At 40.9% G+C, this 23,399-nt stretch overlaps 1 protein-coding gene across 1 annotated transcript; it reads left to right on the forward strand.

Annotated features, from left to right (window-relative positions):
- The first annotated feature begins 2,689 nt into the window (after window positions 1-2,689).
- LOC114353510 (putative fatty acyl-CoA reductase CG5065) lies at window positions 2,690-20,852 on the forward strand. Its single transcript, XM_028305540.1, has 12 exons — window positions 2,690-2,950; window positions 11,373-11,456; window positions 12,454-12,573; window positions 12,916-13,073; window positions 14,131-14,221; window positions 14,884-15,029; window positions 16,469-16,578; window positions 17,279-17,362; window positions 18,000-18,108; window positions 18,829-18,905; window positions 19,700-19,862; window positions 20,546-20,852. Exons 2-12 carry the CDS (start codon window positions 11,382-11,384, stop codon window positions 20,835-20,837), a joined length of 1,425 nt encoding a protein of 474 aa, XP_028161341.1. The 5' UTR covers window positions 2,690-2,950; window positions 11,373-11,381; the 3' UTR covers window positions 20,838-20,852.
- The last annotated feature ends 2,547 nt before the right edge of the window (window positions 20,853-23,399 follow it).

Raw genomic sequence — 23,399 nt, forward strand, 5'->3', positions numbered from 1 at the left:
TATTGGGACGTGTAAAAGTGCTTCTTAAAAGCCTATTTGCAAAAATAAATGAATATTAACTAAAATTTTCATACATTTTTTAACGCACTCGCTACTTAGGCTGGGTTGCACCATCTTACTTTAACTTTGACAATCGTCAAAAATCTGTCAAATTCCATACAAAAACCACCGGTTATCGTTAAAGTTACGGTCAAAGTTAGGTGGTGCAACTCACCCTTAGGGCTATATTTCACCGGGATACCATGGCGGCGCAACCAGTCGCCGCTACCAACAAAATGTATGCAGCTTTGCGCAACCAAACGGACACCAGGTGAGTAACTCTCTAATCTACAGGGTGTTAGGTAAATGGGTATATGAGCCGACACTAGCCCATGTTAACATCCCAATCCCAACTAATATTATAAATGCGAAAGTAACTCTGTCTGTCTGTCTGTCTGTTACGCTTTCCCGCTTAAACCTCGCAACCGATTTTGATGAAATTTGGCATAGAGATAGTTTGAGTCCCGGGAAAGAACATAGGATAGTTTTAATCCCGGTTTTTGAAACAGGGACGCGCGCGATAAAGTTTTTCTGTGACAGACAAAATTCCAAGCGGGCGAAGCCGCGGGCGGAAAGCTAGTCGGTATATAAATGCTATGGTGAAGTCAGAAATTTGATATCATTTCATTTTTTTTATTTTCATACAAAATAAATTTTATAAAATCCGATTTGTATGAAAATTAAAATAATTAAAATGAAGATATCAATTTCCTGACTTCATCATACCATTTATATGCCCATGTTAACATGGGCTAGTGTCGGCTCATATACCCATTTACCTAACACCCTGTATAGAGCTGTATACATTTTGTTGGTAGCGGCGACTGGTTGCGCCGCCATGGTGTCCCGGTGAAATATAGCCCTTAGTGAGGATTTTTGACGTAAACTTACACTCACTGGTTTTGTACAGTATCAAATTCAAGTTTAAAATACGTAATAGATAGCATGCCAGTTGATGTTGTGTAAAATACATATTACAGGAGAATTCGAGCGGAACCGCGTTACGCGTTAGTATAATTGGGTACTAAGTACGATAGCGTGATATTTTCAGGAATAAATTCACTCTACTGGGACTAGAACCTATCACCTTTGAATAATAGAGCGCTTCTTTAAATAGACTTCGGACGCAGGTTGGCCGTAGTAAGGACAATCTGGTCAGGTGGGGATTCTTGGAAGCTGGATCAGTTGGATGGCTTAAACTTAAACATGGAGTGCAGGTGCGGTTTTGTTCCCCAGTCGATGAAGCACCTGATGTCGTGCCCTGAGTGCCCAAGCAACTGCACTCAGGAGGATATAATGAGTGCTATTACTGACAACGCCACTCTTGTGGCGGAGTTTTGGGCTGACACTGTGTAGGTTTGCTATCGACACGCAAAGAAGAAGAAATAGAGCGCTAAAAGTCAAAAGTCATTTTTCAGCAAATATAGACTTAAAGGCACTGGGTCTCTATCAGAAGGAACTCTAGGGGTGGAATCTCCATTGGCGTGGGTTAACGGGCAAGGAGATAATACCTTGGATGGTTGACAATCACTTTTCCTACAATTTAACGTTCCACCAAACTCAACACGCTTTCAAAGATATAGTTCCAAAATACTGAACTGTCCTATGCATGACATTGACAGTGGGGCGCCACCGTCAATACCGGATCGCTGGTTCCGATTTTTGCCATGTTGGAAACCATATAGTTGAACGATGGTAGCGCCACCCTGTCATTGAGTTTGGTGGGACAGTTCAGCTTGGGTCATCTATAACCTCGCAGCCGCCTGCTCACACTTGACATGACACAACTGATTGACAGTTATCTTTTTCTGCGCATCAGTCGGGTGTTACGTTTAGGAATCACAAACCTTCTGCTCTACAGATTTCTACAGATAACATAATATTAAGATTGGTACTGTTAATCATCAATAATAATTTGCAGCATCTGTGTCCGGCGCCGACAGACTTTTAAAATATAACCCTCCTTCTGGCGCAGTCGGGATACAAAGCTGTTAGTTGTCGCAGTATTTTACTTTAACCCTACCACTGCTTCGGGGCCATAAATGGGCCAGTGCTGCGAAAAAGATACCAATTTTAAAGCCTGTCGATTAAGTGTAATTTACGTTATAATTTTCTGTCGTCTGTAAAAGATAATAATATTATAATTCTGTGATCAAAGTCAGTTGGATTGACTCATAAATATGTCAATACATTTTAACTATGTGGTTTAACACGTCCCAGTATTAACCCTACCACTGCTTCGGGACAATAAATGGGCCAGTGCTGAGAAGAAGCAGCGCGAGAAACTCGTTACTATTGTCAGCCTCTTTTTCAAGGGTTTAACTTTACAGTCTTTAAAATAATCATAGTTATAAATATTGATGCGAACTGGGCAGCTTAACATTCCAAACATTTTTATCTGACTAGACATGATTCAGTTTTTTTCTGACAAAATGTACAGGTGATTGGTCGCAGTTTGACAGCTCGAAAAGTGTGTCAACCGACTGATATGTCATTCCCATCTTTAAATGATCTACACTGAACTGTCCCACCAAACTCATTGACAGAGAGGCGTCACCATCGTTCAACTATGTATAGTTTAGGGTTAGTACTGGGACGTGTAAAAGTGCTTTTTATTTGTAGAAATAAATGAGTTTTTTTTCCCAACATGGCAAAAATCGGAACCAGCGATCCGGCATTGACGGTGGCGCCCCCTGTCAGTGTCAGTGGGACAGTTCGTTGTAGTTCATACGTGAATCGAACTTTTCATGAGGCTGACATTGCTGACCTTTACTGCATTTCGCGCTGCGAAATACACTCGCAATCAGAGTGGGACGCGCGCGCAAACGGCGAGGTGTTGTGAAAAAGGATTTAGTCGATTCAAACCTTTTTTTTTAGTTTTTTTTAGGATCCAAATTCGAATTTGGAGCTGGTGAGTGAGACTTTTTAATTTTTTAAAATTACGTTTATATGTTTAGAATTTATTACAAATATTAAAATTTTAGTGGTGCTTGATAATAATTTAAGTAACTAAATACTTTAACTAAAGTTTCATCAAAATTCGTCCAGTGGTTTCCATCTAAGAACATCCTTTAGCTGAAATGATGAATGAGTTTAATTTTAAAATAAGTAACTAATATAGTTACTTACCTGAAAATAGGTACGTGTAATACCTGAAGTTAAAACTTATTATAGGTCCGTTTTAGCAGTGTTCATTCTTTTATTTTTAGGTAGGTAATTACTTAACAATTTTATTTATAAAACACGATATTATATTCTGTTAAAAAGATTATTGAAGTGTGTAATTTTATAAGAACTTTATTTTATTTAATTCTTAACGTTAGGTAAGTATGTTTTACTTACTTAAGACGTTATTAATTTAATAATGAGTAAAATAATTAGCTATTTTAATTTAATAATGATAATCATCTACTATACTTATGTGCTGTGTATGTTTTGATGTCTGCTTCAGTAATTAAAATTTAGGATGGATGATGATGATGATCCTTGGACATTTTACACTGCGCCTCTAGTCCCAAACTAAGCAAAGTTTGTACTATGGGTACTAGACGACGGATATAAACATACTTAAATATTTTTTTTGTAAATACTACATACATAATATACATAGAAAACATCCAGACCCGTCACAGAAATTAAAATCCATCATTTCAATTTCTGGCCGGCCGGGAATCGAACCTGGGACCTCTCGGCATAGTAGTCCGTTTTGAACCACTACACCAAATGCCCTGTAGGATACAGATCATTCCACTCGTCCCGTGGATGTCGTAAGTGACTAGGGACCAAATAATATGCGGACATCAGGCCTCCCCAATCCGTCTGGCCAGCGTGAGGGATCAAAATCAAAATCAAACCAAAAATATTTTTTTCAATTTTGACCACTAAAAATGCCAAAAATTTGGTGGCACATATAAAAAATGCCAAAAATTGCCAAGTGCGTGTCGTGCCACGCGCAGTGTAGGGTTCTGTAGTTGTCCGTCGTTAACACAATATATTTCAGAAGCAAGCAAATACTTCATCTAAAATCACTTTTAATATTTTCTTCTAATTTTTACTAGTTAAGAAATTTTATGAGTCAAATGACAACTCTTAAACTAACTGATGTACCTTGAAAGTTCATGAAAAGCAGTATTATTATGAATTTTTCCTGATTTTTCAAGCCAACAGTTTAGTTTTTACAGCCGAACATAGAACCTCCTCCTTTTTTAAGTCGGTTAAAAACAAAAGATGATGATATTTATGGTAAAGTTTTTTAAAACAAAGACAAACAATGCTCGTATTACCAACTCAAATTGAGAAACCAATTATCAAGGTTTTTATCGAAATATGCTACCTATATCCTTTAGTTTTATTTTGTTCAACTTTAATCGGGTATTTCCCCGTTACAGGAACTTTTACTTCTTGCAAAATGTTTACCTTTAATAAAACTCATAAAACTTTTATTTTTGCAAATACTTAGGCTTTTAAAAAGTACTTTTACACGTCCCAGTATTAACCCTACCACTGCTTCGGGACAATAAATGGGCCAGTGCTGAGAAGAAACAGCGCAAAAAATGTAAAGGCCTAATCTTAAGACATAAAATATCTATATATAAAAGAAAGTCGTGTTAGTTACACCACTTATAACTCAAGAACGGCTGAACCGATTTAGCTGAAATTTGTCAGGGAGGTAGTTTAGAGCCAGGAGAAGGACATAGGATACTTTTTATCCCGTTCGAAATTAAAAAAAAAGTCTGCTTATTTATTGCCATTAAGGCGGAACAAAGTTCGCCGGGTCAGCTAGTAAAGTATAAAGGCCTTAAAGTGCAAAATTTTACTTTGATTTGATTTTAATTTTGATTTGTAAAATCACGTATAGTCCAAACAAATAGACTTTTTTCATTTGATAAGATTTTTCATTTGAGCATAATTTATAAGACTAGCTGTGCTCGGGACTTCGTACGCGTGAAATTAGTTTGAATAATATTTCCCGTTTTTGCAACATTTTTCTTTACTGCTCCGCCCCTATTGGCTGTAGGGTGATGTTACATAGCCTAAAGCCTTCCTCAATAAATGGGCTATCCAATACAAAAAGAAGTAGTTCCTGAGATTTGCGATTAGCGCGTTCAACCAAACAAACAAAAACTCTTTAGCTTTATAATACTAGTATAGTTAAATTGAATTTTCGTCTTCAGTGTGCCATAGAGTCACGAACTACGCGTACTCGTAACTTTACTTAAAATTCATTATTTTCAGTAAATTGATTGTAAAATTTTAGTCTGATTTTCTATCGACTGTATATCTATAGATACTACTATGCCAGAGGTCGCGGGCGCGGGTTCGATTCCCGCACAGTACAAATATTGTGTGCATGAACATACACGGTGTTACTTTGCATTCTTGCCATATTTACAGAGGTAACTATATGAATGACACTGAACACAAATCAGTAAAAAAACAACGTCCTAAAATTATGTTTTTTAAACTTGAGTATTTTATTTTATCGACAATCTTCTCTATTTTTAAATATCTATTGGAGTTTTTAAAATTATTTTTGACACTTTTGTAAAAAGCTGACGCCCACTGTTTATTCCGATTGCGCCAGTTGAAAATGTGAGACAAAATTGGTTTATTTCAATTTGTACTGCAAAACTAAATTTACTAAAAACTTAGTGTGCATTCTTTACGGGAGTTTCTTGTTTACCTAAAATAATAGGTATTGTTCCCTACTTTTATCTCTGTGAATATTTCAAGGATGCAAAGTAACACCCTGTATTTATTTGTATGTGTGTATTGTGTACCCTATCAAACTAAAAAGGATTTTGAAAATCGGTCCACAATTTACGGAGTACCTAATCGGGGAACTTAATTATGGTGAAACATAGAAAAAAAAGATAGATAAGTACATACAGTCGAACATAAAACCTCCTCCTTTTTTGAAGTAGGTTAAAAATTTCACAGAAAGGATGTGCAAAAACACTCAATTTCTGGTACATAATTAAAAATTACGTGTCTGTCTTACCAATAAATTGTTGATGCGGTCTTGACCTTCTTATAGTCGGTTGCATAACAGAAACAAGCTTACCGAAATTCAATAAAAGCTCTTTTAAATAAGTACCACTCTTATTTATGAACTAGCGGCCGCCCGCGACTTCGTATGCGTGAATCCCGTTTTACCCCCTTAGGGGTGGAGTTTCGTAAAATAATTTCTTAGCGGATGCCTACGTCATAACATCTACTTGCATGCCAAATTTCAGCCCGATCCGTCCAGTGGTTTGGGCTGTGCGTTGATAGCCCACTATGTCAGTCAGTCAGTCAGTCAGTCACCTTTGAGTTTGTATACAGGGTGGAATTTTGTACTCTTAATATTGTAGATAGAAAAAAATTCTCAAAGAAAACATTCCTTTATTTTTGAAAAGAAATAGAACCGCATTCAAAGATTTCCAAAAATTTGCTTGCCACACCCGGGAATCGAACCAACTAAAATCTGTTAAAAATTACACCCTGTATTTTTATTGCATCGATCGTTAGGGTTAAGTATAAGGATGAAATATCTCTAACAAACTTGATAAATCAAATGAAAGGAAAACCATGAAATCTTACATTACTTTAATTATGTGCAGAAAATTGTATGGTATGGTAGGGAATTTTCGAAAATTTTTCGAAAATCTATGAATGCAGTTCTTTTTCTTTTCAAAAATAAAGGAATGTTTTCCTTATTTTTTAAGTTAATTTTTGCCTTCTAGGTTTCATTGACATTGGAATTTTAGAGAATAAACCAGTTTTTCTTTAAGTTATTATTACAAATATAATATTTTATCACATCAAGTTATAAACTGTGAAAAAGGAATGTTTTCTTTCAGTAAAATTTTCTATCTACAGTATAAGAGTACTTTCCCTCCAGGTGACATTACAAAATTCCACCCTGTATATTTAGATACTCCAGAGGTCACCACAGAATAAAACTATAGGTCAGCTTTTAACTTAGTCAGTGCCTGGGGTATGAGAGCAGGAGTGTTTTTGTAACGTCAAAGGTAAGCGAGACTTCAGATCTCCTTCAAAAGACAATGCCGGAAATTGGCGTCATTTTGTTTTCGCGCGGCCATCGACCAAACTTTGTTTTTTGATTACAAAATAGTGTAATAAACCAAACTTACTATGACATGTGTACCTCTAAACTCAGTCTGAACTGAGTTACGAGCATTAGAAGTTTGATGATTTTACATACTAGATTTGCTTTTTGCGCGCAAGTTTTGTAAGAAATTGCAACAAAATAGTGACATTGTATGTGTAAACAAACAATACCATCCATTAAAGGCTCCAGACATCAGTATGGAGCAGAATCAGCGCAATAAAAAAATAGCGCAATATTTTGTTGCAATTTCTTAGAAAAATTGCGCGCAAAAAGCAAATCCAGTATGAAAATCATCAAACTTCTAATGCTCGTAACTCAGTTTAGAGGTATACATGCCATAGTAAGTTTGGTTTACCACCGCCGCGCGAAAAAAAAAGACGCCACCTTCCATACAAAATCTAGCATTGCCATTTACATGCTCTGTCACGTCATAATATTTTTTTAAAATTTTTAATTTTGTTTTATTCAGAAAACAATGTCACCTCTTCCGTGCCGCTCCCATACCTCAGGCACTGACTGAGCTAAGTACCTAACTATAGTCGGTAATTTTGTCGTAAACGAGGCATTATTATGTCGCAGAACCGACGTAAGATAGAGTTATGTAAATGAAACGAGTTTTCGAATAAAGGACGACCCTACAAGATGGACCTACGACCTTAAGAAGATAGCTTACAGAAGCTGAATGAAAAAAGTCATCATCATCATCATCTCAGCTATAGGACGTCCACTGCTGAACATAGGCCTCCCCCAATGCTTTCCATGCTGCCCGGTTGGTAGCGGCCTGCGTCCAGCGCCTTCCTGACCTTTACGATGTCGTCGGTCCACCTTGTGGGTGGACGTCTCACGCTGCGTTTTTCGGTACGCGGCCTCCACTCCAGAACCATGCAGATGAAAAAAGTTAATTAATATAAACTGAAAACAGATTTTCACCCTCTCTGACTTACCAGAGTCACATCATTGGCCTACAGTAATTAAAAGCGTGTTTTAAGTTTTTTAAACTATTAATTTATAGCTTCTTTGACTAAGCACTCTAGCTCCTAGATATTTTCTGTAGAAAGGAGAAAGGTTATCTATCTAAATATATAAAAGGAGAAACTGACTGCCTTAGTGACATATCAACGCACAGCCTAAACGGATAAACGTAGGCACTTGAAATTTGGAAGGGACGTAGCTTAGGTACCGTAGAGGTGCACTAAGAAAGGAATTCCCGAAATTCCCACGGGAACAGGAATTAGCGGGAAAATCCTTTTGTATGAAAAATCTAAACCACTTAAGTTAGACGCTTGAAATTTGGCATGCAGGTACCTTAGTAAACTTAAAGCTTAGTTACAACAGGATATTGCAAAATTCCCACGGGAACGGGAGTGAGCGGGAAAAAACATTTGTATGAAAAAATCTAAACCGCGTAAGATAGATGAAGGGGTAAAACGGGATCCACGCGTACGAAGTCGCGGGCTGCCGTTAGTCGTTTAAATTGGCCAAACATCGAATATCGAGTATGCCTGGCTATTGTCGATCAATCGTTGCCCAACTAATTTCAACAACTTCCTTCGAACTACTTGAAAATACACCGACGGTTCAGTTCCTGCCGGTTCTGAATTACAGGACGTCAATTTTAATAGTTAATTCTTACAGTGGTTTAATTAGATCCTTCGGTTACAATGTATACTAATAATTAAAGTGACTTGAGTTTCTCGCGCTGCTTCTTCTCAGCAATTCCCCGTTTATTGTCCCGAAGCAGTGGTAGGGTTAATACTGGGACGTGTAAAAGTGCCTTTTAAAAGCCTATTTGCAAAAATAAATGAGTTTTATGAATTTTTATGACTTTTACTAAGCCGTGTATTTCCGACAGAGTAGAATAGAATCGAATATCGTGGGCATTTTCTTTTGTATTGATCTATTTCTGCTGAACAAGGTGGTACGGAGTTCGCCGAATCAGCTAATCTTCTATAATATAAAAATGAATCGCAAAATGTGTTGGTAAGCGCATAACTTAACAACGCCTGGACCAATTTTACCAATTCTTTTTTTTAAATGTTTGCTGAAGTCCAAGGATGGTTTTTACAGCGAGAAAAGTTTGAATAATTTCCGGGTAAACCCTAAAAACCTCGAAACTTCACCCCTAAGGGTAAAACGGGGTCCACGCGTACGAAGTCGCGGGCGGCTGCTAGTGATAAATAAAATGGCCTCTAGGACTACGACTATTCGGTTATTATACTAATAACGTTAAAAACAGACAAACTTGAAACCAAGGTCGATCTTAGCCAGTCTAAGTTGTAAATTGGTATTTTTTCGCATCTAGTTACTAATATTATAAATGCGAAAGTAACTCTGTCTGTCTGTCTTGCTTTCACGCCTAAACCACTGAAACGATTTTGATGAAATTTGGCATAGAGATAGTTTGAGTCCCGGTAAAGCACATAGTAAACATTAAACATTGTAAAACTTTCAAATTGTTGACTAGGAGAAATCTAGCTATTATTCGCTTAAAAGTAAGTTCTTACTGCCTATTGACTATTGATCATCCATTAAAGAAAGTTTGTGAGTATGGATGAATAAATGTATGGAAATTCTATGACGCAAAATGCACTGGACGGATTTTGATATCATTTAAAACCACGGGCCGGAAGACGTAGTGTGGGCAGGCCTCCTACTAGGTGGACCGACGATCTGGTGAAGGTCGCGGGAAGAACCTGGATGCGGGCAGCGCTTGACCGGTCGTTATGGAAAGCCTTGGGGGAGGCCTTTGTCCAGCAGTGGACGTCATTTGGCTGAAACGAACGAAAACGATATGGTACATTCGTTTGGGTGAAACTGTGGGAAATAGTAAGTCGTACTATCCTACTAATATTATAAATGCGAAAGTTTGGATGTCTGGATGTTTGTTACACTTTCACGCAAAAACTTCAGAACGGATTTCGATGAAACTTTACAGTATTATTGTTTATAATCCAGAATAACATATAGGCTATATTTTATGACGATCTGTGACAAACTAAACTTTAGGCGGATGAAGCGTGGGCAAAAGATAGTTTACAAATAAAAGTACCAAGTTTGACGTAACATAAACGTACATAATGTACTATTACTCGTACATATGTAAATAGTATTCCATAACATTAATATTCTAATGATATGAATAATCATGCAAAAAATATTTGCGATCAATGGAACTTTTATTGACATCATTCATAATAATAATGAACTATAGTACCTACTAGACTAGTTTGTATGTGTAGGTGTAGGTATGAATACCTATAAATGTAAATAAAAACATTCTTAAGGACGTAGCACATTTATCAACTCGGAAAGGGATCAACACCGTATCGCCTTTCGCGCGCTGTCAACCGCGAGGCGAGGCGTTTACGTTACGGTGCGGATAAGTGTGCGTTGCAGTATGGAGTTTCATACGAAGAATACTGACCGCCTCGAGTTGATACGGTTACGATCCCTTGCCGGGTTGATAAGTGTGTTACGTTCTTTAGACTTCGTACGCGTGGATCCCGTTTTACCCTCTTAGGGGTTGAATTTTGCAAAACCCGTCTTAGGCCCGGTTTTTTGATTCGTAGTTAAAATAACTAATTGTTAAATTTTGCTACTAATGGTTAAATATTAACAAAATGTAAACTAATGGTTAAAAAATGTACTAAAAGTCAAGCTAACCATTGTTCGAAAAACATTTTTTTCTGATATTTAACCACTTGTCATTTGACATCTGTCAAATTTGACCATTGGTTATTTTAACTACGAATCAAAAAACCGGGCCTTAGTAAGTACCTACGTTCTAAAAGGAACCCCCATGCAAAATTTGAGACTTCTATAGTCTGAGCCCCGATTACGGTAACTTTTAACGTTTCCAATCCAGACACGCTTCTCCATTCTGCGATACGATTGCTCGTTCAACAGCGTACGTCAGCTGTTTTGACCAATCGTATCGCAGAATCAGAAACGCGTCTGGATTGTAGACGTTAAAAGTTACCGTAATCGGGGCTCTGGTCTGTGAGCACGCACACAATCACTGCGGGCGCCCGTCGCACAGTCGCGACAGCAATATAATTACGCGCGAGCGATAAGGATGGGTAGCTTGGGGTCATTGAACAAAATTCTACGTGCTCACAGACCGGGTTTTAGCACTTGTAGTTTCTGAGATTACGTGATGAGTGAGTCCGTCAGTCAGTGACTTTTCGCTTTTTAATTTGATATTCATCTATTATTTCAGAATTGAGCCATGGCGCCCTCAGTGGGAGAGTTCTATGCAGGGAAATGCATTTTGGTTACAGGAGGGACCGGATTTGTTGGGAAGGTAAGCAAAAATCTAATAAAGTATGAATTATTCTTAGGTCATTTAGTCTCCACTTTCTAATTAGCAAACAAACAGTCATTCAGGAGCTAATAATGCCACAAACTGACAAGACAAATACTTTTCGCGATTAATAACGCGAAAACTGCTGTTTTCGCGCAAATGTCTTTCACGCTAGTGTCTTTCGCGCTCAAGACTTTTCACGCTAACGTCCATTCGCGCTAGTGTCTTTTGGCGCAAGTGTCTTCCGCGCAAGATCTTCCGCGCAAATGTCTTTTCGTCGTTATGTCTTTTCCTGCTAACATCCATTCGCGCTAGTGTCTTTTCGCGCTAGTGTCTTTCGCGCTCATGTCTTTTCGCGCTAACATCGATTCGCGCTAGTGTCTTTTCGCGCAAGTGTCCATGCGTGTAAATGGCTTTTCGCGCTAGTGTGCTCGCGCTAATGTCTTTCGCGCAAGTATCCAGACGGGTTGGGAAGGCCTTCTCCTGCTGTGGAAACTAAATTAATGACTGATCTTACCGTGACTTCACATTATAACACGGTCGCGCACCTGGCAGCTGTGACGTCACATCGACGCTCTGCTACGGACGAGGCGAACGTGGGGACCTCCTCACTCACTCACTCACCCGCACATCTGTGCGGTTGAGTGCGAGGGAGAGTCGCATTCCAGCGAGCTGCGCAGTTAGCAGTCGATCGGTTATACATCGTTTCATCCATGAAGACGCGCCCCACCATTCTTCCGCGAATGTTTGAGTGTTATCGGTACACGCTTAATCATCCATGAGTGCACACGCACACTACAATGATGCCGCTCGGATTGCTCGGATCACACTCCCCGCACCCCGCGCGACCGAGACCAAACATTGGTGGGGCGCGTCTTCGTGAATAAAATGATCTATAATCGTTAGTGACTGCGTAAAAATGCCATCAAATGGCTGTACCTTCTTCCTTATAGATTTTGTTGATGATTATGCATTTCAAATGAACTCCTTTTTCCAGGCTTTGGTAGAAAAGCTTCTCCGCAGCTGTCCACAGATAGACACGATCTATCTCCTGCTGAGGAACAAGAAGGGGCTGACCAGTGAGGAGAGACTTAAAGACTTAATCAGCAGCAATAAGGTACATTTTTGTTTATCTAGCCTTTGACACCACCAATCAATGAGGGCAATTGACTTAAGGGGTCACAAGAGAATGATCCTGTTACTAGAATTTCACGAAATGTACCAGAGCATATAGCTTTACAGCTTAGAAAGATTTATTTCACTTCTCACAAGCAGATGGCGTTAATTATCAGGTTTTTGGGCTTATAAAATTGCTTGTAGGTAGGTACCAATTTAAAATAATACCGGAAGTCTCATTATTCTTCATTCGAAAGTGTGAGAGTCTGTGGCACTCAAAAGCCAACTTACTGATAATTCAAATTTATGTTCAGCTTTCTTCTCAACAACTATTTTCTTCCAGCTCTTCGAGCTAATTCGAGACAAGAACCCAGACGTATTACAGAAGTTGAAGCTGATCCCGGGGGATATCCTGGAGGAGGGGCTGGGGATGTCCAACGATGACAGAGTGGAGCTGCAGAGGCGGTGCCATATCGTGTTTCATAGCGCTGCTTGTGTCAGGTAGGTAGAAAGAAGTAACGGGACTATTCCCACCTCTCGTTCCCACCACAACAACTCCTGTGTAGCCAGGATCTACAGTTTGACATCCCGGGGGAAAGTTAAACTGTCACTGGACCCGCAACGAAATTAATCAGAAGAACATAGGAGGAGTTCGAAATGAAGGTTCGACTTTCCTCCATTGCAAAGCGGATGACAGGTGACAAAAAAAGGTTTAAAACCAAAGAAGTAAGGTAGGAAGAAGGAAAGAAGGAAGGACAGAATGAAAAAAGAAACCGCCTCTGCGTTCTAGCTAGTGGTAATACCACCTTCAGACCCAGAGGTCCCGGGTTCGATTCCCAGTAGGGGCTGAATTTTTTGTTAACAGCATTGTTGTGTTCCGGCTGTTAGAGATAAGATAGCTTGTTCTTCTGTGGTTGAGGATTCAGGTTGAAACTTGCTTCCACTTTCGGCAGTCATCACTTTCCATCAGGTGAGATGAAGTTATAAAAGAACGACAGAAAGAATGGAACAGAGTCAAAAAGAAAGAAAGAAAGAGTATTTATTTGACGAGAAACAAATTACCCATGATAAGTCTACTAGATACCGGAAAGCGCAGCGTAGGGCGCCCACACACGGCCAGGTAGCAGGAAGGTGCTGGATGCAGGCCGCCAGTGGCCGCCACCAACCAGCCATTGTGGAAATCATTGGAGGAGGCCTATGTTCAGCAGTGGACGTCCTGTGGCTGAAATGAGATGATGATGTCTACCAGATTGACCTTTCGGATAGCTGACTGTCTAAACCCACCACGGGTCAGTAGACTCCGTAGATTAAAGGAGCTCCAAGTGTATCGACTTCCCTCAATTTCAAAATCAGAAAGGTTTTTCAGTCTTCTGCCTCCAACTTTTAAAAGATAAAAAGATAAAAGATCATTTATTCACCGAGACAAGGTAATACAACAAGGTAGATGTTACAATAGTTTGATACAGTTCAGCTTATCTCACCAGCAAGCTAGTATAATAAAAAATTATCACTTACAATTTTTGATGTACCTATATTTACATCTGTTTCCCGTTTACAGATTCGATCAGAAACTGAAAGACGCAGTCAACCTCAACACTGTAGGAACGGACAGAGTTTTGCAGTTAGCTGAAACGATGGAAAAACTAGAGGTGACTATTTTTTTATTACTCGTAAAGTCCGGTTGCCGAACACGTAGAATTTCGTCCAATGACCCCAAGCTACCCTTCCTTATCGCTAGCGCGTGATTATATTGCTGTCGCGACTTTGCGACGGGCGGCCGCAGTGAGTGTATGAGCGCGATAGCAATATAATTACGCGCGACTTTATGATCTAACAGCGCTACTCATCACAGCCTCCTCAACTTTAACCTAACCAGATGGATCAGGAATTGGGCTTATGTTCATATATTTGTCCCTTTGTCGCTTACGACATCCACGGGAAGAGTGAGGATGGTGTTATTCTACTTTGCCTCTTATAGAACCACTCGACCAACCAATAAAAGCAGGTATTTGCTGTGTAGCCAGGATCTACAGCTTGACCGCCAACAACCGCCGCCCGAGGAAAGTTAACAGCTATTGGACCCGCGACAAAATTAATCAGAAGAACATAGGAGGATTCGAAGTTATGGTTCGACTTCCCCCCCAGTGCAAAGCCTTATATTCCCTAGTGACAGTTTAACTTTTCCCCGGGACAAACTTGACCTTCACTGGTTGGGTTAGACGGTCAAGCTGTAGTTCCTGGTTACACAGGAGTTTCAGCGGTGGGAAAGAGAGGTGGGAATAGTCCCTGTATATGTTATCCTCTTTCCCAGGTGTTCGTTCATCTCTCGACAGCCTACTGCCGCTGCGAGCTGGACGTGCTGGAAGAGAAGCTGTACCCAGCGGTCCACGACCCAAGGAAGGTCATGGACATCTGCGAGTGGATGGACGACGACCTGCTGAAGTATTTGGAGCCTGAGTGAGTGCTGGAAATCTCTAGTACGCTGTATGAAACGACTTATGGGGGTTATTTGCCAACAACCCACCATATGTTTTCCTCGGAATCCTATTCCGATTCTTAATCGTTAAGATTATTGTAAGGCAGTTCGAGTCAGGAAATAAAGGTAGGAAGAACACGGTGGAAGGAAGAATGTTATTAGCGGATTGGAAATTATATTTAACAACAGGAATAGCAAGGGATTGATTAGGATACAATAGCAATAAAATTATTTAAATGTTGAGAGCAAAGCGATCGCGGAAGAAGTGTCACGACGACATATTTCAAATCTCTTCAACGGCGATGAGTGAGCGGAGATCGGTGACCGGCGTTGAAGCGAGACGGCAGCATACGTCTTCACGGGTGTGCGAGTGACGCAGATGTATTGTGACGGCCGCAGCACGCATGCGCCAACGATTCGTTCACGTTCCGTCAAGTCGGGGTTGGCCCAATCTCATAGGCGGAAGCGAATCGCTCCGAAATCTAAGGCGGTGGTCCAAGTTAGGAATGTGGCGGATGGCCGCCACAGACTCGTTCGTTTCGTAAAGCTTCAACCACACCAATGCGTGCAGATCGCCATCGCCAACGTGTTCACTGCGCGACCATAGGCCAATGACAGGTCGCGTGAACTGTCATGGATCGCGCGACGTGCTGTTAGCCTATGATCGCGCTGGCGATGGCGATCTGCACGCGTTGATGCGGTTGAAACTTAAGGCTATAATATGTACCCAAAAAAGAACAGACGACCAATGGTTCAGCAAGGTTCTGGAGTGTAGGATATGTAGTAGAAAACGCAGCGTGGGACGTCCACTCAAAAGGTGAACCAACCAAATCCAAAGAAAGAAAGAAAGAAATTGGAGAGGGTCGTGCTCCTGCAGTGGAGACAATAACCTGATATTGATTATGCTATCTTAACTAAAAATATAGTTGTACGCAACTGCATCCTGCATCGCTGATAATTATTATCAACTTGGTAATTTTGACATTAAAAAAGCAAATTAAATTTATTCTCGACTGCGTGACTCATTTTTTGAGAATTCCATACTTAACTCGTGCTAAGCTAAATAATATTATGCTTGTGTTACGAGTGGGTTCTCCACAAACGATTATTATAATACCTAGTTCAGGTGGGGATTCTTGGATGACTCAAACTTGGAGTGCAAGTGTGATTTTATGCCCTGTGTGCCCAAACAACTGCACGAAGGAAAATTTAATTAATGCTGCTGACAACGCCACTCTAGTGGCGAAGTTTTGAGCTGACACTGTAGGTTTTTTGCTGACACGACACGAAGAATACTTAACTTAGTCTATCGACGGCGGGGTCAAACCAGCGTTCTTCGAATCTAGAGTTGGCTAGTCCGACACCTACCTACTTATTTATTTACCTACCTTAAACCCAGTTTTCATTGGCTTCTTTTCAGACTCATCAAATCCGAACCCAACACTTACTCCTATACAAAAGCCATCACGGAGGAACTGGTGGCTGAATACAGCAACAAGTTCCCCATAGCCATTGCTAGACCTTCCATAGGTGAGTATGGTTTACCTCACAGCAGATAGAAGGATAGAACACACTTTATTTTAGTAACGTACAATCAGCTTCAAACAGTTTGTGACACCCAAAGTGGGGCAGGAAAGTTCTTGAGTGGTGACCACGAGCCGGAAGACGTAGCGTGGGCAGGCCTCCCACTAGGTGGACCGACGATCTGGTGAAGGTCGCGGGAGGTACCTGGATGCAAGCGGCGCATGACCGGTCTTTGTGGAAATCCTTGGGGGAGGCCTTTGTCCAGCAGTGGACGTCTTTCGGCTGAAATGAACGAACTAAAAGTGGTCAAAAAGTTGACAACACAACCTTAGTCTAATGTACCAAAGACGTCAGTGGGAAGACCCTGTGTCTCAGACAATCAGACCCAGAGATCCCAGGTTCGATTCCCAGTGGAGGCACAGTTCTGCTCGTTATACCATAAGTAAGGTAGTAATGTGGGAGTGTTCTAAGTACACCTGGCTAGCTACTACCATCTTAAAATAATGTTAGGGAAGGGGACATCTTTGTTCTGATCGTCACTTTCCATCAGGTGAGATGCTGGCCAAGACCTTCTCCGTTGTGAGTAAAAAATTCTATTTCAGTCCCTTTCTGGTAAGCTAAAGTTTATTTTATGACAGGTTCATATAGAAAGTTCTGAACACACAGGGTTTTTCAAATGCTGTATGTATGATGGTTTTTCTTCCAGTGACTGCAGTATGGAAGGAGCCGATCCCAGGATGGGTGGACAACCTGAATGGCCCCACTGGACTACTCATTGGCAGTGGCAAGGGTAAGAAACATAATTACCTCTTTTTAAGACTTAAATCAATATTCTAGAAGTGTGGATCTTTCCGGCAGAGTAGCATAGAACCACCTCCACAATACTTGAAGATGCCTCAAAAAGTGACTAACGGACAACTTAGCGAACATCAGACCTCCTCATTCCCATTTAGCTAGGCAGCGTATGGATAGGTCAAATCTTTCTTTTTGTATTAAAGGATACGTGGTTCTGCAGTGGAGACATGGCGTGGATGAATGGGACAGCTCGCTGTTGCTTTTGAGAATTCAAAAAATTGCTTCATAAATATGGATTGGGAGTTAGCCCACTGGCTTCTGTCCAACCTCCATGTTGCAACTGACAGAAGTCCCACCTTAGTGTCCGTGACTTCCACTCAGCATAGGGCACACTGAAAAGTGAAAATCAGCGTCGTGGCCTTCCCCACCGTGGGCCACGGCATAATATGCTGAGTGGAGGGAGTCTCATTGCGATGGGCATCGCTGTTGCAACAGGGTGGCACTGCTCAGTTTACTTTTTATTTCCTTGTAATATTTATGTGCTATTTCTGTCTTTTCCGTGTACCTACCATCTTTGTCCTTAACCAAGTGATGTTCATCGTAATAAACCTGATTCTTGTTTTTCTTTCCAGGTGTGATCCGGTCGATGCACTGCGAGCCTTCATACACGGCTGACGCGGTGTCTGTCGACGTGGTTGTCAACGGCTGCATCCTGATCGCTTATGCCACCGCTTTAGACAAGTAAGAGAGCGTATTTTGGAAATTACCCGCAACTTTGCCCGATTTGTCCACAATATTGCTTATCCTGTATACAGTCATCTATGGCTGAAGCAGAGTGCCTTTTCGGTCTGTCACAGAAAATCTGTCTCATTTTTCTCAATTGAAGTCGTACCAAAAATCACTGGATAATAATAACACAAACACAAAGACTTCTCAAGTCGCGATATATTCGGCCAAATCATAAAGTGTCGGCATTTCACGATGTGCCCGGGCACATCATTGTGGCCATTTCAACGATTGACTGACTACACACCATCATCACAAGGGAGGAGGAATGTTGGGTTGGGAGGCCCACCTTTCCATTGGCCTCCCAACCGTCCTCTTCCCCTTAGGTCGATTTCTTCCTTTGGTCAATTAATAATTGTAGCCAAAACTGTTTTGTGGAAATAAAAGCATTTTATTTATTTCGGCACTCGGCATGTGGCACACTGAAAACCAGCGTCGTGGCCTTCCTCACGGGGGGCACCGCATATGCTGAGTGGGGTCCCATTGCGATGGACATCGCTGTGCGACAGGGTGGCACTGCTCAGTTTACTTTCTCTTCCATTGTATGTTTTATGTCACCTCTGTCTTATTTGCTTTTTTTATTCACATCTTTTGTCTTTTATGATGTCCATGGCAATAAATGTTTCTTTCTTTCTATTTTATTAATACCTACTCGCTTGTATTCCTTATTTGCAGACCTCGTAATGCTAGTGTCTACAACATCACACTGTCCGGAGTGGTCAAGATCTCTTGGGGAGAAATCATAGAACTGGGTAAGATTTATAGCTGTAGTGTGAGCATGCCTTCCACTAAGGGTCATTTCCCAAGGAATTGTTTGTTACCTGTCAACTCCTTTGCAATGGAGGGAAGTCGAACCTTAACTTCGAACTCGTCCTATGTTCTTCTGATTTCGTTGCGGGTCCAATGCAATTTTAAATAACTTTCCCCAGGACAAACTTGGCCTTCACTGGTTGTGTTTTTATTGGCGGTCAAGGTCTAGATCCTGGCTACACAGGAGTTGCAGTGGTGGGAACGAGAGGAGGTTAGTCCCGTTACCGATGAAATCTAGTTTTGCGCGATCCAGTAATGCAGGATCCTTGGACTGTACTGGAGTAAACTAAACTGTTAAGGATAACAGATAACACAACAGTTAGGTATACTTACCTACGTGTGTACCTATATTAACATTGATATGAACATCCCGATTGTAGTGCTCCGTAAAAAACGGATTCGTTTTATTTTCGATAGGGCCATAAGTGGACCGATCAAAGGCTTACGTACAGCATTCGACTGCTAGTTGGCTCAGTCAGTTAATCTATTTAAATTAAAGCGAAAGGTCACTGACTCACTCACTCATCAAGATATCTCAGTAACTACAAGTGTTAGGAGTCTCAAATTTTGCATGGAGGTTCCTTTTAGAACGTAGGTGCTCACTAAGACAGGATTTTGCAAAATTCAAGCCCTAAGGGGGTAAAACGGGGTCCACGCGAACGAAGTCGCGATCGGCCGCTAAATAGAAACATAGCGTTATAAATTACCCACAAAAATGGTATAATTTTCTTTACAGGTAGAAAATGGGTGGAGGAATACCCCCACACAATGGCCCTCTGGCACGTGGGGGGGACAATCAAGTCGTATTACTGGCAGCACTTACTATGCGTGTTCTTCTTCCACTTGGTACCGGCGTACTTGGTGGACGGACTGCTTTTTTTGTTGAGGAAGAAGACTTTGTAAGTTGTTTGTATTTTATTTTACTTTATTTTTATACAACGAGTAAGCTCTTGGCCTGGATCTCACCTGATGGTAAGTGATGATCAGGCTGAAGATGGAAGCAAGCTTCACCCGGAATCCTCAACCACGGAGGAACTGGCTATCTTACCTTTAACTGCCGGAACACAACAATGCTGTTAACATTGTTGTTAGTGCGACAGATGATAGCTTGCTAAGGACAAACGGTCTTAGAACAAGTTTTATACCACCCCATACAAATTAAGCAGAAAATGTTGACCCACTGAGAATCGAACCTGAGCCTTCAAGGTCTGAGAACAATATAGACTTAGGCGGATAATATGTGTGGATATATCCGTAAACCTCCTAAAGTCTGGTCGCCGAGCACGTAGAATTTTGTCCAATGACCCCAAGCTAACTATCCTTATCGCTGGCGCGTAATTATATTGCTGTCGCGACTGTGCGACGGGCGGCCGCATTGATTGTCCGAGCGCGACAGCAATATAATTACGCGCGAGCGATAAGGATGGGTAGCTTGGGGTCATTGGACAAAATTCTACGTGCTCGGCGACCAGACTATAGCCTCGGTTCCTACAAATATTATTCTTTCTTTTTTTCCTTCTCTTTTCCGTGTTCCCTTTCTCTCGTTATTTCTTTCTTTCTTAAGTATTTATTTCTTTTTCAGTTTGGTGAACGTGCAAAAACGCATCAGCCACGGGCTCAACGTGCTCCAATATTACACAACGAAAGAGTGGCATTTCTGCAACGACCGTTTCTTGGCCCTCCGCAAGCGAATCAGCGCCGAAGACGACCGGACTTTTTACATCGACTTCAGTACTCTGAGCCCTGACCAGTACTTGAGGGACTACGTGCTGGGGACACGGCAGTTTGTTTGCAAAGAGGACCCTTCGACCCTGCCGCGAGCGAGAAAGCTGCATAGAATGTTAGTATTCAATGATCTTAAACTACATATTTAAATCGACTTGGTTCTCGCGTGACAATTTATAACAAGAGAGACTACTCAGTATCTACTTTTTTTCATCTATGGAGTAACATACTGAAAGTCACCCGTATGCGCGAGCCCTTAGTTTCGAATCGATTAACGCCATCTAGTGGAGAGTAGCGACACTAAATTTTTTTATCCGGACAAGCAATCAACGTTTTATTGCCTTCCTTAGGAAAAATTTCCAGTTAATAAATTAACAAATATATTTTATAACCATTGTCTTATTAAGTAGTAAAACTATTAAGTTTATGAGCTTACAAAAAATAATCTCAAGAACTACAGACATGATTTTTGAGTAACTTATGTACGCTTTAGTTTTTTGTGCGTCCTACCCTCAGATCATAGAAAGAGAATAGAATTCGACGGTCCCTACGTATAAAAACGTATCTGAAAACGGCCAATTTTACAGGAGAGTGGTTTGAAGGTTTAAACATGTGTAGCTCGCGTTCTATTTATCATACATTGATGAAATTTGGTATAATAGTTTTATATGAGGTATATTTTATAAAACATGAAGAATTATCAAAAAATAATCACAATAAGTGTATTATTTGTCATTTACTCACTTATACAACGGAAAGTTTCTAATTACAAATGACGTAAGTGGTACTTACTAACTTTTACGTCGGAGTAATATATTTATTTAAATTATTAACTGCCACATAAGCAATTGTACACGGGAACAAAGTTCAGCTACTACTGACCGTAACTCTCACTCTAGGCCCATAGTCCTGCTCGACGAGGCATAACAGCGTCCCGCCTCGTTTCCCAGATAGTTGCATTTTGGAGGCACTCAATACCTTAAGATTCTTCCTTATCTAAGGGGTCTTTTGACAGAAGAATACTTGTAGAACCGGAAAATTTTCTTTGTCAATAGTGCCGGCCAGGTTTGACGGCATGGCATCGAGTCCGAAGATCAAGGTGGCTCTTTTTCGAGTTCGATCTTGTGGAACATTGAATACAACAGGGTTCTAAATGGAACCCTTTTCAAGAGCATGGATATTTCAATATTTCATATTTTCTGTCATGCAGATAGTTCATCATTACATGAATATCCTCGTCGTTTCAGCCAAATGACGTCCACTGCTGGACAAAGGCCTCCCCCAAGGTTTTCCACAATGAACGGTCCTGCGCTGCCCGCATCCAGGCTAAAATAAATAAATCCTAATCCTAATATATAATATCCTCATAAATAAATAAATAAATAAATAACTATCACAGCGAGGTGGCTTGCCTGGGCGAAATAGACGGCATTATGTTTAAAGGCATCCCTGACACCTTAACCTGACGCCCACACCACTGTCAAAACTAAGGCCCAGATCAAATATCTAAGAGTTATCCTGTTAATCACCAGTGGCGCCAAGTAGTGAGTGCAAATACGGTGACCTTAACTGTATATAAACAGTGGCAGCTCGCACTTTTTCCAATTCGTCGCCATGCGTATGGAAGACAACTTGCTTTTTCATGGCTGCTTCCCTAATTTGGAGGTCCGAAAACTCTATGTCGGAAGGCTATGGAGAAAGGCCGGGAGCTCTATACTGGCACCCTCAAAAGCATAATTCGTTCATATAGGGCATCACCCTCGTAGGGAAAAGTAACACTGCCCATCTTCTAAGACCTTAACAGGCCCAGAAAGTCTACAGGGCTACATCGTCGGCTTTAATGCAGCGTAAAGAACGAGGTGAAAGCCCCGCATTAGGAGGACAGAGAAGCCGTTTGACGTAAGACTCGCTAGACTGTGCTGTAGTCTAGTAGTTGATAAACTACCTCGCCGTAGCTAAGTTGGGTCACTGAACTTTATTCGCACTCGTGCAGAAGTTTAAGGTTGCTCGAGCGATCGCACCATGACTGGGCATGGATCCTTCGAGCTCTAACTGTATTGTGGTGGCTAGGAGTATACGGCACGCCATATTCTTGCGGGATAGCATAGTCAAAGCTATGTGGACGGTAACAAAACCTGGGTGGTAATGAATCACCTCTATCTGAGAAGACAAGGTGCCGAAAGAAGCTGCGGTACGATAGCGCGACTACGAAGCAAGTACGGGTGCATTTGAATTCGTTCCAGGCATTGAAAGAAAGAAAGAAAGAAAGAAAGAAANTATGCAGTTCCGATCGCAAACTTGAGGCCATTTAGGGTAACACTCAGCCACATTTGTTCTACTGAATTAATATTTGGTGGTTTGATTTGTCGAGCATAGACACCTTTACGAATGTAGAAACCAACGCCCCCGCCGCGCGCTCGAACGCTAGGCGGGCGCGGGATGTGCCGGAGCCTGTAGCCTGGAGGCGCAGGAGCCCGCTTCTCCTCGCCGTCCCTGAGCCAAGTTTCATTTATGGCCATGATATCTACCGAATGTCTCTCTATTGCAACTAAAAATTCCTCGTGTCGAGTACCAAGAGATCCAGGATTAAGAAACCCAAATGTCAAAAATCTATTTTTAATGAATTGGAACACAAACGAATAAGAAATAAGTATTAATTTTGAGTTATTAAGATATTTTTTAACCATTGTTAGATGCCGTATATTAAGAAA

Source organism: Ostrinia furnacalis, unplaced genomic scaffold (genome assembly GCF_004193835.3).
Source record: "Ostrinia furnacalis isolate ACB-3 unplaced genomic scaffold, ASM419383v2 OfSCF1722, whole genome shotgun sequence".
NCBI lineage: Eukaryota > Metazoa > Arthropoda > Insecta > Lepidoptera > Crambidae > Ostrinia > Ostrinia furnacalis.

Coding starts and splice junctions, on each gene's coding strand:
- LOC114353510 (XM_028305540.1), top strand. CDS start 11,382: ATGGCGCCCTCAGTGGGAGAGTTCTATGCAGGGAAATGCATTTTGGTT. Junction 11,457..12,453: donor GGACCGGATTTGTTGGGAAG/GTAAGCAAAAAT, acceptor TCCTTTTTCCAG/GCTTTGGTAGAAAAGCTTCT. Junction 18,109..18,828: donor TATGCCACCGCTTTAGACAA/GTAAGAGAGCGT, acceptor CCTTATTTGCAG/ACCTCGTAATGCTAGTGTCT.